Raw genomic sequence first — 16,700 nt, 5'->3', positions numbered from 1 at the left:
ATAGGAATGAGTGTTGTATTTTGTCAAAGGCTTTTTCTGCATCTATTGAGATAATCATGTGATTTTTGTCAGTTTGCTTGTTAATATGGTCAATTATGTGGATGGTTTTCCTAATATTGAACCATCTTTGCATTCCTTATATAAATCCTACCTGGTCATAATGAATAACCCTCATGATTACTTGCTGGAGTCTTTTTGCTAGTATTCTATTTAAGTTTTTTGCATCTATGTTCATTAAGGAGATTGCTCTATAGTTTTCTTTTTCTGTTTTTGACTTGCCTGGCTTTGGAATCTGTACCATATTTGTATTGTAAAAGGAATTTGGTAGAACTCCTTCTTTGCTTATTCTGTCAAATAGTTTGTATAATATTGGGATTAGTTGTTCTTTGAATGTTTGTTAGAATTCATTTGTGAATCCATCTGGACCTGGGGATTTTTTCTTAGGGAGTTCTTTGATGGCTGTGCAATTTCTCTTTCTGATATGTGGTTGATTATGTATTCTATTTCTTCCTCTGTTAGTCTAGGCAATTTATATTTTTGTAAATATTCATCCATATCACCTAGTTGCCATATTTATTGCCATATAATTGGGTATAATACTTTTTAATGAGTGCCTTAATTTCCTCTTCATTAGAGGTTAGGTCTCCCTTTTCATCTTGGATACTGTCAATTTGGTTTTCTTTTTTTTTCCTTTTCTTAATTAGATTGACCAGAACTTTGTCTATTTTATTTGTTTTTTTCAGAGTACCAGCTTCTAGTCTTATTTATTAAATCAATAGTTCTTTGACTTTCAATTTTATTAATTTTTCCTTTGATTTTTTAGGATCTTTCATTTAGTCTTCATCTGAGGATTTTTAATTTGTTCACTTTCTAGTTTTTTAATTTGCATGCCCAATTCATTGACATCTGCCCTCCCTAATTTGTTAACATATGAACTCAAGGATATAAATTTCCCCCTGAGTACTGCTTTGGCTGCATCCCATAGATTTTGATTTGTTCTTTAACTAACCGATTTTGGAGAATTATATTGTTTAATTTCCAATTAATTTTTGATTTGCCTCTCCATGTACCCTTACTAATCCTTATTTTCATTGCATCATGGTCTGAAAAGGTTGCATTTATTATTTCTGCTCTTTTGCACTTGTTTGCAATGTTTTTATGCCCTAGTACATAGTCAGTCTTTGTGAATGTACCACGTGCTGCTAAAAAGGTTTATTCCTTTTTGTCCCTATCTATTTTTCTCCACGTATTTACTAACTCTGATTTTTCTGAGATTTCATTCACTTTTCTTACCTCTTTATTATTTATTTTTTGGTTTGATTTATCTAGTTCAGATAGAGGAAGAATCAGGTCTCCCACTAGTATAGTTTTTCTATCTATTTCATCCTTTATCTGTTCTAGTTTCTCCTTTAGAAATTTGGATGCTATACCATTTGGTGCATACATATTGAGTACAGATATTTCCTCATTGTCTATATTGCCTTTTATCAGCATGTAATTACCTTCCCTATCTCTTTTGACCAGATCTATTTTTACTTTGGCTTTGTCAGATATGATTGCAACTCCTGCCTTCTTTTTATTAGTTGATGACTAATAGATTTGGCTCCATCCTCTTACTTTTACCCTATGCGTGTCTACCTTCCTCATGTGTGTTTCTTGTAGACAGCATATAGTAGGGTTTTGGTTTCTAATCCACTCTGCTATTTGCTTGCATTTTATAGGTTAGTTCATTCCATTCACATTCAGAGTTATGATTACCAGCTGTGTATTTCCCAGCATTTTGATTTCCACTTGTAGTCCTGCCCTTTCTTCTTTCACCATTTCCTTCTACATCAGTTTTTGTTTTTAATCAGTTCCCCTTATTCCCACCCTTATTTTACTTCCCTTTCTATCCCCCCTTCTTATTCCCCTCTTATTTTCTTTACAGTCTTTTTATACTACCCTACCCCCCCCTCCCTCTCTTGTACTGCTTCCCTCCCCAGCAGTCCGTTTGTTACCCTTTTACTTCCCTTTAGGGCACAAATCAATTCTCTGCCCCCATGTATTTGATTGTTCTTCCCTCTTTGAGTCAATTTCAATACATGTAAGAATGGAGTATTTCCTATCTCCAACCTCTTTACTCTTCCAGTGTATTGATGTTCTCCCCCCTCCCACCTTGCATTTCTTTGTGACAGAAATTTACCCCCTTTTGTTTCTTTTCCCATTTCTCTTAGTATTAACCTCTTTTTTTAACTCTAGTTGTATATATATACACATATATATTTATGCATACATATATCTATATACATATTTATGTCTTGGCATTTCATCCTATACAGTTTGTCAGTGTTCCCTCTTTGTATAATTCTTCTAACTACCCAGGTGAAAATAACAATTTTTAAAGAGTTACCATTATCCTCTTTTCTTATAGGGATACATATCATTTTAACTTACTGGGTCCCTTAAAAAAAAAGGTGGGTTTTTTTTGTTTGTTTTGTTTTTTCTTTTTTCCTCCTTTCTTACTTACCTTTTGATGATTCTCTTGGGTTCTGTGTTTGGGCATCAAATTTTCTGTTCAGGTCTGTTCTTTTCTTTACAAATGCTTGGAATTCTTCTATTTTATTAAATGACCATACTTTCCACTGTAAGAATATAGTCAGTTGATTCTTAGTTGTAGACCTAGTTCCCTTGCTTTCCGGAATATCATATTCCATGCCCTTTTGGTCCTTCAGTGTAGATGCAGCCAGATACTGTGTTGTCCTCATTGTAGTTCCATGGTATCTGAATGACTTCTTAGCAGCCTGTAATATTTTTTCCTTGGTCTGATAGTTCTTGAATTTGGCTATAACATTCCTGGATGTTGTCAGTTAGGGATTAAGTACAGGAGATGATCTGTGGATTCTTTCAATCTCCACTTTTCCCTCTTGTTCTAGAATGTTGGGGCAGTTTTCTTGGATAATTTCTTATAGGACGATGTCCAGGCTTTTTCTCTTGTCATGGTCCTCTGATAGACCAATGATTTTTAAGTAGTCTCTTCTGGAACGATTTTCTAAATCTTCTGTTTTGTGAATGAGATGTTTCATATTTTCCTCGATTTTTTCATTCTTTTGATTTTGTTTTATAGTGTCTTGCTGCCTTATGATGTTACTTGCTTCTAATTGTTGTATTCTGTTTTTTAAAGACTGAATTTCATCCCTGGCTTTTTGGTCATCCTTCTTCTGATCTTTCATCTTCTTGCCTTATTTTCAAGCTGATTAATTTTGGCTTTCAAGACACTATTTTCTGTTTCCAGATGACTTATCTTGCTTTTTTAAGTTCTTTTCCCAGTTGTCTTTAGCCTCTCTTAATTGTTTTGAATTGTATTTTGAGTTCTTCCAGATCCTGGTTCTAATTTGCTGGATTTTCTGTGTTTTTGCTTGGTGATCCTTGATTCTCCTCTGTTACGATTAAAGGTCATGGAAACATTTCTTCACAGGAGACCCAGGATGATTCTAAAAGTTCTTATGCCATTAAAGAAGTTCATACATTTTGAGATGTTCTCTTTATACCCTTTCTGCCATCTGTTCTTTGTTCATTGCCTATATAGAAGCTGTCAGTTGTAATTTTTTTCTTTTTTTTTTTGTTGTTTGCTCATATTTGCCTCTTCTTTCCACCCTGTAGTTGCCTGCACTCTTGCTCCTCTCATTATGTGTTGGATCTTTGGGTTTGGGCTTTTCTGTCAACCTTTACCCTTGGAGCTTAACAAGGCTCTTAGACCAGTCTGTGGGTTTAGGGGTGTGGAGCTTGAGCTTCCTGGCTCTCTGAAGGCTTGATAAGATTAAGCCCAGAGCTGGATGTGCCCTGAGGCCAAAACCTCAGGAGGGGGTGGGCATTATGGAATGTCTAGGCTGTGACTAAGCTGCCTGCTCAGAGCTTCTTCTCCAACTGCTTCCCCACTGCCTATGTTCAGAGCCCTGAGCCTGACACAGCTTTGTCAGCAAGGTACTCCCTCTAGACTAGCACCCTTACCCCCTGAGAGATTCCAGCCACTGCTGGAGACTCAGCGCTCTAGGTGGGGGAGGGGTCCTGGGACCTTCCTTCTTCCTTTCTTTTAAACTGGAATTTTCTCGAATTCATTCGTTTTGGGGGCGTACCTTTTAAGTTGTGTTCAGCAGGGAGGGTTCCTTGGCTCTGTCATGTTGTTAGGTTTGGTTTTCAGTCCCCTAGGAACATTTGGTTTGTAATTGGTAAGCAAGGGTTTTCAGAGGTCTGAACTTTCTTTGCCTCTATGCTGCCTTCTTTACTCTGCCTCCCAAAATAGAGATATTGATATAACTACTTAGATTATTGTGGCAAGTAATAGGAATCATTGTGTAATACAATTTTAAACTTTATTTCTGACATTTTTTTATAAGTTTTATTGTTTTTGTATCGGTCATTTCTCATTCACATCATTCCCTGTTACATCTTTCCTTGTGAAACAAACAAAAAAATTAAGCAAAACAAATGATATAGTTGACTATATTGGAGAGTGTGTAGTGTTTAGAATCTATAGTCTCTCATCTCTCTGCTGAGAAGAAGAAAGAGAAAATAGTAAAAATTCCTGCCAAATAACAATCAGATCAACCCAGTCAACTAGGAAGAGAAGGGGAAAAAGGTGTTTTTCAAAGAGAGGGGAGTTTAGATATGAATTTATTGGTTTAGGAAATTCTTGTAAGAAAATTGCTTTCACTAGTGCAGATGGACAGTTTACAATCCTAGAAAGTAGAAGCACTGAGAAATTAAGTGATTTTTTTTTCTAGTCACTGAACCAGCATGTAACAGAGACAAAACTTGAACCTGAGTCTTTTTAACTCCAAAGCTGCTTCTTTATTTACTGTAAATTCTTTAGATGAATTAAAATGAAGTATGTGTGTGAATTTATATATACATATATAACCTATTCTATTGCTTTTAAGGCAGATTTATTTATAATTATGTGTGCCTGTATAATATACTTTCTTCATGTAAAGCAGATTATCAAACATAATAACTTAAGTGTATTTTAGCAGTTAGATTTTGTTGTTTTAAGAAATGTGAAAAAAAAGAAAAGAAATGTGGACTCCTAGCCAAAATTGCTACCTGAATTGAGGTACCTTCTAGTTCCCACGTACCCACTTTGGCAAAAACCTGAAATTCACAGCATACTGAATAATGAGCAAGAAATCCAATGAGAAACTATAATGATTGATTTGTTTCACTCCAGTGGCCCTACATCCATTGCTAGTACTAGGGGTATCTGTAATCCCTTTCTGACCAATTATCTTGTCTCCTTACTATCTCTGGCTTAAGAGCTTCTTAAAGGTATTGATGCTGCTTCTGTTGCCATTACCTAGTCCCACCAGTGGTATATCATCCATGTGTGCAAATTGTTTGGCAATGTTGGGAGAGCTCAGTTGAATACTTTTTTTCCTCAGCCTCTTTGACTTCACCCTACCGGGTCCTTCTTTCCTTTATTAGCTATATCTTTTTAATCCTGTATGCATCTTTCTTTGTATGTATTTTTTTTTTTAATGTTGAGTCTCCTATTAAATTGTAAGCTACTTTTCTATCCTCAACACTTAGCACAGTGCCTGGCACAGAGTAGGTACTTAATGAATGTTGATTGATTTAAAGGGGGGGGGATGCATTTTCCACAAGGAATATATGAACATCTACTAAAAAACAAAGTAAAGGATAAGAAAAGTGAAATAAGAGGGCAGCTAGGTAGCTCAGTGGACTGAGATTCAGACCTAGAAATGGGAGGTCCTAGGTTCAAATCTGGCCTCAGACACTTCCTAGCTGTGTAACCCTGGGCAAGTCACTTAACTCCCATTGTCTAGCTCTTACCACTCTTCTGCCTTGGCATCAATACATAGTATTGATTCTAAGACAGAAGGTAAGGTTTTAAAAAAGAAAAGTGAAATAAAAGCTTTGGAGGGAAAAAAAATCAAGTAATAAACTTCCTGAATATTAGAAAAGACCAAACAAATCAGCAACTCTTTAACTATAACACAGCATGAAATCCTAGAACAAAATAAAAACATTATTAAAATGGAAGAAAATGTAAGGTAGTTGATCAAAAACTCTGGAAATTGGGAAGCATGTCAAGAAGAGATCTTTTAAGAATAACTGGACTTCTTGAAAACTGATTTTTAAAAAAGATCTGGACAGTATTCCAGGGAATAATAAATGAAAACTTCCTAGATCTCTCCACTGCAAATATGAATAATATTTAAAAAATTTAAATTTAGGTTTTATGCTAAATATGAGAATTCTAAAGTAAAGAGACTGTGGTTGCCAATTTAAAAATATTATAGCTTAAGCAGGGCTTCCCCAAATCTGATCTCTATGTGGATTTCCTGGTAATTCTCAGACAGAGGTCCTGTTGCTGTCTTCAGTCAGAGTTCCACCAAAGCAGCCTCCTCCAAAGCTGTGGCAGGAATCTCAGCCACTCATCACAGTCTTTCAGTTTGCCCAGCACTGCCCAAGGGGCGGAGCAGTGACCTTTGGAGGTATAAGCTTATTCTAATGACTTGTGAACTCTCTTACTTAGTGTCAAGTAGGTGTACTTTAAATTCTTGATTTGTTTAGGTAAAAATAAACAAGGGGAGAGTTGATCCTAGCTTTATAATTCCCCTGTTATTCTTTGGGAGACTAGTCTCCCTGATGAATCATTTACTATAACTAACTAAAGGTACATGCAATATTGCACTTTCTAAGATGAAACTATAATAGTTTCAGATAAGAGGGAAATAGAAGAGAGAGAGAAAAACAATGTTTATTAGGCGCATTGACAAAAAGCCAATTAGGGGGCAATCCCCTTTGGCATAAGAGTTTATATTCAGAATAAATGTTTTCAACCCCCTTCAGTTCAATCACTTACATCCCAACAATTCATTCTGGATCTTTTGATGCAGTGTAAGTTTCTTTATGCCACTTTATTCAAATAGTTCACTTTCTTGATTCCAAGAGTTATCCAGCTTCTTTTCCTGAAATTTCTCTCAAAAATTTTTTAAATCTTGGATTTTATGAAAATTATACACATGGAAATATGTTTTAAACAATGATATATGTATAACCCAGTGGAACTGCTTGTCAGTTTTGGGAAGGTGGAAGAGAAAGCGGTGGGGGTATCATGAATCCTGTAACTATGGAAAAAATAATCTTTTTTTTAATGTTTTCCTTTTTTTTTAAGAGTTTTATTTATTTGATTATTTTAGAGTATTTTTCCAGGATTACAAAAATAATGTTCTTTCCCTCCTCTCCTCCCAACTCCCTCCCATAGCTGATGCACAATTCCTCTAGGTTTTACATGTGTCATTGGTTAAGACCTATTTCCATATTATTTACATTTGCACTATAGGGTGTTCATTTAGGGTCTATAACCCCAATCATATGGGAAAATCTTCTAAATAAAAATTAAAAAAAAGAGAAATATCTCAGGCCCAACAAGGAAACAAATGGAGATAAGGACAGAAGGGAGTAGAAAGGCAGGATGATGCCATGGAAGTAATAGCCTCTAATAAAGCAAACTTCCTGATCGCAAAGGGAAAATTAAAAGGGAAAGAAAAGAAAAAGAAGTAGGCTCCAAGGGAGAAGAGGATATCTATCAGTTGGAGAATAGCAGAACATAGGAAGGAAGTAAAAACAAATGAAATAGGATCTAAGGGGGAGAGGGATACCCATCAACTGGAGAGTGGCAGACCAAAGTGTAGTCTATGAATATAATGGAATGTTATTGTGTTGTAACACTGAAAAATAATTTCAGACACCTGAGTAGTCTACAGAATGAAGTGAATAGAACCAGAGCTACCTTTATACCATGACAATATTATTTTTAAAAAACAACAACTTGGAAAGATTTAACTGATCTTTGAGGTGACCAACCACAATTTATGTAGAACTTTCTGAAATATCCTTCCCATTAGAAAAATGTACCAGTGATATGAGAGCCCAAATCCAGGGTATCCAGGGACTAAAGGACTAGTGGGAGAGGTGTCATGGACTTAAGATTTAAGATGTATACATTTTTGGATATAAGCACCATGGATTTGTTTTGCCTGACTATTTTAATTTGTAATAAGGGTTTTTTTCCCCTCTTCTTTTTTAGTTGAGGGTGGGTGAGGAGTGGCTAGCATAGTGATGCCCCCCAAAAGAGTGCCATCAAAACATGTTTCAGTGAATAGAACAGAAGGAAGCATAGTTGTGACAGTTTTGAAAGTAATGTATGGAGTTATATACTTTTTTTTAAAGCAAGCATTATGAAATGGTGACTAATGGTTTCATATGTAATCCTCTTTTTGTGTTCTGTATATACAAGAATATATTATTTTGGGGATTTCAGTTCATAACTTAAAACATTTTCACAACAAAAATCTTTTAAAAAATAAAAGAAAATTACATCTTATGAAAAATGAACAAACTAAAATTTACGTCTCAGAATTGTTGTGACCCTAGCTGCATTTTTCTAGGTGTAGGATATTGTAGTTGTTTGCCAATTCCTTCTCTGGCTCATTTTACAGATGAGGAAACCAGGTAGATGACTTGCCTAGGGTCATATAGTAAGTGTCCAACGTCAAATTTGAACTCGGGTCTTCTTGGTTCCAGGCCTGGTGCTGTATCCACTGTGCCAGTCTCAGAATGGCTTTTTAAAAATGAAGCAGTGTGGTTTAGTAGAAAGGGCCCTGAATTTAAACTCAGAAAACCTTGATTTGCATCACAGCTCTGATACTTCCTAGCTTTATGAACATGGATAAGTCATTTAATTTCTATCAGCCTCAGTTTACTCATTGAAAAAATGGTTTTAATAATTCCTATATCATCTTCTTCAAATGGTTGTTGTAAAGAAAAGCATTTTGTAAACCTTAAGACATTATATAAATATGAACTTTGTTATATATATAACACAGTTTGGTCTCATTTTATACAGTAGAGGTATTCCTAGGGAGGAAAAAAGTCTTTAAGATGTATATCCTCTGCTAGCTACTCTCTATACATGATGTTCTATTTCCTGCCTTTATACTTTTATGCAAATTATTCCCCATATTTAGACTACTTTCCTCATCTCTGCTACAAAGTATTTTTCAAACCACAGTTCAGTTCAAACCACTTCCTTTATAAGGCCTCTGATGAACTTGCCTTTCTTTTCTACCCCCTCTTATCTTGGCATACTCTCTTAAAATTACTTTGCATATACTTAGTTGTTACTTGTGTATATCATATCTTACCAGTAGAATGTAAGCTCCTTGGGGGCAGGCACTGTTTTTATTTTTAAAAATTGTATTCTTACTGCCTAGCCCAATGGCTTGCACATAGTAGTTGCTTAGTAAATATTTGTTGAATTGCATTGAATTAGAATCATGTTTCCTGCTGACCTACAGTATATCTTCAGGAATCTGTTACTCATTGGATAAAATTTTTGGTAACAGCTATTAAAAATCATAAATTTTAAATTCACTGCACTACGTCTAGCACAGAGAAGGTACTTAATAAATATTTGTACCCTTCCCCTTCTGCTTTAAAATTTACTTCTAGGAGCTTCTTCAGTGAACATTCTTTGGGCATATAGAGAAGATAGGCTCCATGTTCCTCTTACATATTCTTTGCCTTGTCAGTAAAAGCAAAAATACATTAAAATACATTCACTTAAGAAATTTTCATAAGCTACATCAGATTTGAATAAGCGGCACTTACATTGACTATGTCATTGTTCTCACTATTTACTTGGCTTTCTTATTAGCTGGAAAAGTCACATGCTGATGCTTTTTTAGACATTGAGGTGGTTATAATTAAATGAATATCCACTCTTACAAATATGTACTTATGATGTTGTTAGTAGATATACACATTGAATTCCAACATTAAGTTATTGAATACTTTAAATAAAATTGTCAGCTGAAAGTGATGAAAATCTATTGGTCCCTGCACTAAGCCTAGTACAGAGAAGGTACTTGTTCCTTTCCCCTTCTGCTTCCCTATTCCTGAAGTTTTTGCAGTTTCCAGAAAAACTAGGGTTACCATATTTAAACTATTTTTCTTTTTTCAGCTATGTCCCTTAAGTCATTGGATGAATGTACCCACACAGCTATTACACAACTTGGATCTATGCTTTTTACTAGACAAGTGTCTGGAGCTAGGTGAGTATGTTTGAGAGAGGTGGTTTGGGTTTTAAATTTGACTTTTTTATCTTCTTATTTGGTGTCCATATTTGGATACGTTACATATTTTATATATATATATATGTATATATATATATACATATATATATATATATATAACATAAACATCATTTATGATAGCCATATGTTAAGTATATGCTGAAGCATACTTGGGGTCTAGTGAAAAGAAAACTGGTTCTTTCCAGAAATAATAGACTCATAGGACTGTTAAGAACTTGAGGAAGCCCTCTAGCCCAATGTTTTCATTTTTAGGTATTTTATACTGAAGCATTCCAGAAAGAAGAGCATATCATCTATTTTTTAAAGATCTTAGAATTTAAAAAGTCAAAACTTCTCCATGTAAATAAGGAATTAATTATTCTAATTGGACTATTACGAGTGATTTTATGATATAACTCTTTCTATCCTTTGTAAACACAAACGGATATTTCAACAGTGATTTCTTTTTTTTAGCTGTTTTCCTTTTTAACATTTTTTCAGTTATATGTAGAAACAATTTTTGACAATTTTTTTGACATTTTAAAATTCAGATTTTTCTCCTTACCTTCTCTCCCTGAGGTGGTGAATAGTCTGATAAAGATTATACCCATACTTTCATGTAATGCATATTTCTGTATTGCTCATATCATGATAAAAGACCCTATCACATTTTTTGATCTGCCCTCTGATTCTAATAGTTCCTTCTTTGGCTATGGATAGCATTTTCTTTGTGAGTTTCCTTGTGGTTATCTTGGAGACTTGCTTTATACCAACAGTTTCTAATAAAAGACAACCATTGTCAAGGAAAAACTTGGTTCTTGAATTAAGTAGAGTGTGGAATTCTATATCTGGGACAATTTACTTGAAAATTTTACTCTGTATCTATGGGTATTTAGCTTGAAACATGAGTGTAAAATCTGGCTCATTTCATTTAATTTTTGATTTGTTTATGGAGGAAAATGATCTCAACTTTGGTATCTTGATGTAACTATTCTGCTTTATTTGCTTCAATTTAAAGAGTATCTTTTCCTATGGAATAGAGAAATTAAAGATTTCCCATCAAATGAGAAACCCTGCTTTTCCCTTTGATTGTCCCATATTTTTCATTGGTGAACTCACTGATACATCTTAGTTTAGTTGTTTTACATTTGTCATCTTGCCTCAAGCTTCAGCTTTGCTTTTGTTTGTCTTTATTTTGATTTTTTTAAACTGACTTCTAAATTCCTCTAGTGCATGGGTCTATAGCTTAAGAGCTGGAAGGGATCTTAGAGGTCACTGAATCTAACCATTTTGTCTTATACACAAAGATGTTGAAGCCCAGAGAGGGGATGTGGCCTGCCACACAGGTCACACAGGTAGGTACTAAGTGGAGGAGGGGAGCTGAACTGGAAGAGGTGTCCCTCTAGATGACTGAGGCCTTCTGTTCCATGTGTGCAAGTTTAGGTCTGCTGATGCATTAGAAACTCATCTGTAAGAGCTGACTAGTATTCATTGCCAGCCTAACAGTCCCTGCTGCAAGCATAAAAGGGGCAAGTTGGGTCAGGCACTTAGATCTCTCTTCTTTTACAGTGCACGCTTAACACAGTGCTGAGGATGTAGGAGAAATTAAATAAGTACTTGTTGATCAAGTGATGTAAGATATAAAAGTGGAGCTACCAGTGCCAAGTAGAAGTGGCATGGCCTTGTTTTTAGGGATCCCAGAGAGGCACTTAGAATTAGACCCAGACTCCATATTTATAGGAGTGGTGATGTGTGTGGTTTTGGTGTTTGCTCTCATTCCACATCTATATGATACTTTTCCTTAACATTTGTAGGTGGTATTGGGTCAATAGTATCAAATATGTTAAGTAGCTAATAGTTTCCCAAATAAATTTTTCCTTTTAGGGTCGTGCCTCTGGGGATTCTGCACACTATAAATGGCTACGTTTTCAAAGGCTTTATGTCACATGCAAATAACTACCCTTGTGCTTACCTGAATGCTGCATCAGCAATTGGAATGAAAAAACAAGATGTGGATTTGTTCATAAAAAGACTTGATAAGTGCTTGAAGTCAGTGAGAAAAGAAAAAAGCAAAGAGAGTGATGGTGTCTCTGCAGTTGATAATCCTAACATCACTGAAGTTGAAAATATTCAAGAAATGGCCTTAAATCTGGAAAATACACTTATTCTCAATGAATGCAAAGAAGTTAATTCCTGATATTTGCAGTGTTTCATTTTATAATATGAAATAAACTTTAAGATAACTCCAATGAATAATAATTTAAATTTTTTTTAAATTAATAATTCCTTTGAAAACATTTAATTAGTTTACTTGAAGAGAATGAATTGAGTTAGCAAATGATTATTATCTTTTGATTCTTGGTCTGTTTCAAAATTATGCCTCAATCTTTATATAATCCACAAAATAAAATACACTTAACATTTTTCTAACTGAAAAGTAGTCAACTATGCACTTTTGCCTATAATTCTTTTTGAAATATTTGAGTACTCTTTACCTTGACTGTGTTTCATCATTTACATACTATATGTGTTCTCAATTTGTCCTGTTGTATATTCACATTTTGGTTGATAAAAAGGCATAATCTAATGAAGGTTGATAAAAAATATATATCCTTTAGTTTGTTTTTATTAAAGAGTTTTTCAAGAAATAGTGAATTTTTCATTTTTCTAACTTGAGTTATCTAGTTTCACTTTCAATGAAATACTCCCCTATGGTTTAACAGTGACAGAATGACCACAATACTAGGCTGTGACTTAAGAGGCCTCTATTTTCATTCCAGGTTTGTCATTTTCTGATTGCATAACTTGGAGCAGGTCATTTAACTCATGGGCCTTAGTTTCCTTATCTGTAAAATGAAAGGATTTGAGATGATGATATTTAAGATGCCTTTCTGCTATAAGATAGTGATGGTCAATAGTAATAGTTCCCAAGATACATTTTTATTAAAATACATTTTAAAATGCATCTAATATATTCTTTTAGACTCATCATAATTTTTGATCTTTTGAGTATCAGCTGTAAGTTAATATGTGCCTATGTAATCTTCTGAGGGACAAATCTACATCAAGATTAACTTGAGCATATCCAGATATATGCACCTGTGAGGGTAGAAAATGATACAGTGTGAAAATAATTACTTCTTATGTGAGATATTCATGAAATTCTTTGGCTTATTAGCAATGGTATATGTAAAGTATTTTGCTGATGTTCCACATTGATAAAAATTCCAGAAAAATGCCCAATTGAAATTTGACTATATTTTTTATTTCATTATTGCTTATTTTTTGATTGACTTGGCAAATTAAACATTCTAAAGGGAGAGAATTTTTTGACATTTGGGCTTACAATATGAAGCATTATCTAAACTTTCAGTCTATTGTGAAACTATCAGTTAAATGGAAGTTATAACTTATACAAGTTCAACTAAGTGTGAAAGTTAGGAACACTTTATAAACAAATGTAATAATGTTATAAAAATCTTAGTAGTTATGCATTATGCACTGTTCTTCCCGATAACTCTTAATTAGGAAATTTTATATTTCAACCAATACATTGAAGCCTATGTTTTTATTGTATGTTATCTTTTAAATTCTAACAATATTTAAACAATTAAATTTACTTTTGAAATTTCATCTCATTTCACTTGTTAAATATTCATGAATAAAAACATTGTACAATAATGTTTTTTTTTTTAATTTCTACTATTTGAAATGGAATCGTAGAACAAATAAAAAGCCAACCAGATGCAACAAAATCTCTAGAGCCCAGGAAATTAAGTAATGATGCAAATGTAAGTGCTGGCATTGCAGCTTAATATACATGTAAGCCAAAATTGTTTTATAGAAAAAGTCATCTATATTGTGTGTTCATCATTTAGCTTAAGAAAGGGTAGAGCCCAGAGACGAGCAAATGTTTTCATCTGCAGTGTATCAGCAGTTCTTGGGCTTTAGCTGCTGAGTAGATAATAATTCTAATTGAAGGTAAATTACATAAACCCAAGTATAAACTATATGGTATAACATTTCTGTTCCTAATGTACAAAGTTTAAGCTGCTATTTCTATCACTTTTTAAAAAGTTTTAGATATTTAAATTCATATTAGCCCTTAAAACAACCTTCTGGTTAGATATATAAAAATAAGTATTTTGAGTATGTCTAACTCCAAAATACACAATATAAATATATAACACGTAATTTGTTCATCAACACATGGGCATATATTATATATTTTAATGGAAACAACATATAACTATAAATATAACATTCATTAACACATAGTCATATTTTGTAGGTCATTAATGGTGTACCTTTCTATTGCTGAAGTCATAATTCAGTCCAGCAGTTCAGCAGAGGGTTATTTCCCATCCCTGCATAAGAAAGGATCTTCTGTAATAGTAAATCCAACTGCCTAAGCCAAAACGATTTAATTTTTAAGTAGACAGTGGAATATACTTGGAAAAACTGAATTAAAACCAAATGTTCTTTTGATATTTGAGATCAGGCTTTTATTTTCATTTGGCTATTTTAGCCTTATGCTAACAATTTTTTGGCATTAACATTGGAGAAGGTGGCACCAAAAGGAGCCTGGTGTCAGAAACCGTAATTTTAAAAGAATAAGCAAATGAATATAAATTATTATTTAACAGTGCATTTATACGTTAGAGAGCCCTGTAATTTTATAATTTTTGCTTCCTATCAGTTAAACCTAACTTTATTTTTCACCAAATTATTGATCCATTTAACTGGTAATTTCTAAGGCACTTTAATTGTATATAACATGATTTGGTAGTAATAAAATTTATGCCAGTACAAAATAAAATAAGTTCTAGCTTTTGTATCCTGCTGTTAGGTCTTTTGACTTTAGTCACCTTTAAACTTCAAGTAAAATTTGATATTAGTGTCGATTTTATTTTGATATTCAATAATTTAGCTTCATAGTTAGAACTATTCCAATTCAGGAACTTCCAAAGAAGTCATTTGAAATGCATATAAATTTGGATAAAAATAGTTTTCTCCACCTTCCCATGTGATAGAAATTTCTTTGAGGACTTGAAATAATTCTCATTTTTTTTAACTTCACTTTTTAAAAAATAGCAAAGTTTTAGAAGTATTGAATTATGGGTACCCAAAATGTTGTTATGACTTTAAGAAAATGCAAATTACCTTTTCAAAAAGTATTTTTTAATACTGTTAGTGACACAAACTGAAAAGATTTGTTGGTAGTTACTATAAATAGCATTTTTCCATAGCCTGATATATTCTATTAATTTTTCATTTGCATACTTATTCTAGGATATGATTAAGAATTACCACCTCATCCTTTTGTGCCTTAACTTTGTTTTTATGCTCTTTTTAAACTATTTTGGATACCACATGAGAAATTGTAAGATCAATAAACATACTTTTGTAATTTCTCACCTAATGCACACTGTTTGATCTCAGGCTGCACAAGAATTCTAGGAACATTTGTATCCTTTTGCTAATTAGCAAGTTGTGTCAACTTTAATCTTGACTGAAACATGAAGAGTTGTCCATTTTTTGTGGAGTCAATTTTTTGTTTTATCTGTTAGAATGGGAAACTGACAACTAATCATTCACCTACTTGATTTGCTGAATGAAAAAGTTGTTTCCAGAAAGTTTGGTGTTTGATGTTAAAAATAAAACAATGCATAAATTCATAATATTTTTTAAAAAATCATCAAATACTAGTGAATTATATTTTACATTGTCCCACATGCAAATAAAAACAGAAAGAACCTCTAATTGTCATAGTCTTTTCTCTTTTTTTCTTTTTGTAAATATCTGGCACAATTTGTGTCTTTGATCCAGTCTTTCAATTTCAGATTTATAAAGAAAGCAACTAGAGATGAGAAACCGTAATGAGAACCATTAACTATGATTCTTCATTAAAAAAATTATCTGTTACTTGTAAGGAGGAAAAGGAAAGAAAAGGCTTGCAAACAGAGAGTAGACAGAAGAGTTTGCAAAGAGGATTTGCTGCACACCACAGAACTATAAGGACCTTATTCTCAAGCGTGGGGAATACATAAGAGAGACACACTGGAACAGTTGGAGGCTTTTTGGTTCCTGTCCCTTGGAGAACTTGGAGCGGCAACTCCCTGTGCCTTGTTCCTGTCTGAGCCAAGTGGGGGTTTGCCTATCTTTTCCCAGTGGAGCCAAAGCTATCTATCCTGCTGTCCTAGTGTCCTGGTATTGAGATTCTGCCTACTCTGGCTTCTAATTTTATCATCTAATCGTGTTCCTGAGTCCTGAGCGTGTGTCCTGATGGCTGTGAAGAGAGACTGCAGGCAAGCCAGTAACTAACTGACTATGGGAAAGGCCTGAAGCAATCTTGGGCCCAGGCCAAAAACTAGCTAAAAACTTATCCAAACTATTTGGGAGGACTAGTTAGGTCGTCAGGTTGTTATATTGTGTGTAGTAAATAGGCAGCTGGAAGATACGAAGACAGCCTTTTGCAAGGTCTGTAGGAAAGGTGGGAGGAGTATCCAGAATTCAAAGAATAGGAATTCCTTGTCCTCCAGTCCTCTTATATTGGAATAATAA

The 16,700-nt window shown here is 33.9% G+C and overlaps 1 protein-coding gene across 1 annotated transcript in view; it reads left to right on the top strand.

Moving 5' to 3' along the window:
* Positions 1 to 15,899, top strand: part of SEPSECS (Sep (O-phosphoserine) tRNA:Sec (selenocysteine) tRNA synthase) — an 89,699-nt gene extending 73,800 nt beyond the window's left edge. Inside the window, exons 10-11 of the mRNA XM_001362501.3 lie at positions 10,025 to 10,115; positions 12,021 to 15,899. Coding sequence (XP_001362538.1) covers positions 10,025 to 10,115; positions 12,021 to 12,333 — 404 coding nt within the window. The 3' untranslated portion in view covers positions 12,334 to 15,899. The remainder of the gene's footprint in view (positions 1 to 10,024; positions 10,116 to 12,020) is intronic.
* The last annotated feature ends 801 nt before the right edge of the window (positions 15,900 to 16,700 follow it).

Source organism: Monodelphis domestica, chromosome 6, assembly GCF_027887165.1.
Source record: "Monodelphis domestica isolate mMonDom1 chromosome 6, mMonDom1.pri, whole genome shotgun sequence".
NCBI lineage: Eukaryota > Metazoa > Chordata > Mammalia > Didelphimorphia > Didelphidae > Monodelphis > Monodelphis domestica.
The sequence above is the reverse complement of the archived record's forward strand: the minus strand, read 5'-3'. Positions and strand labels throughout refer to the sequence as shown.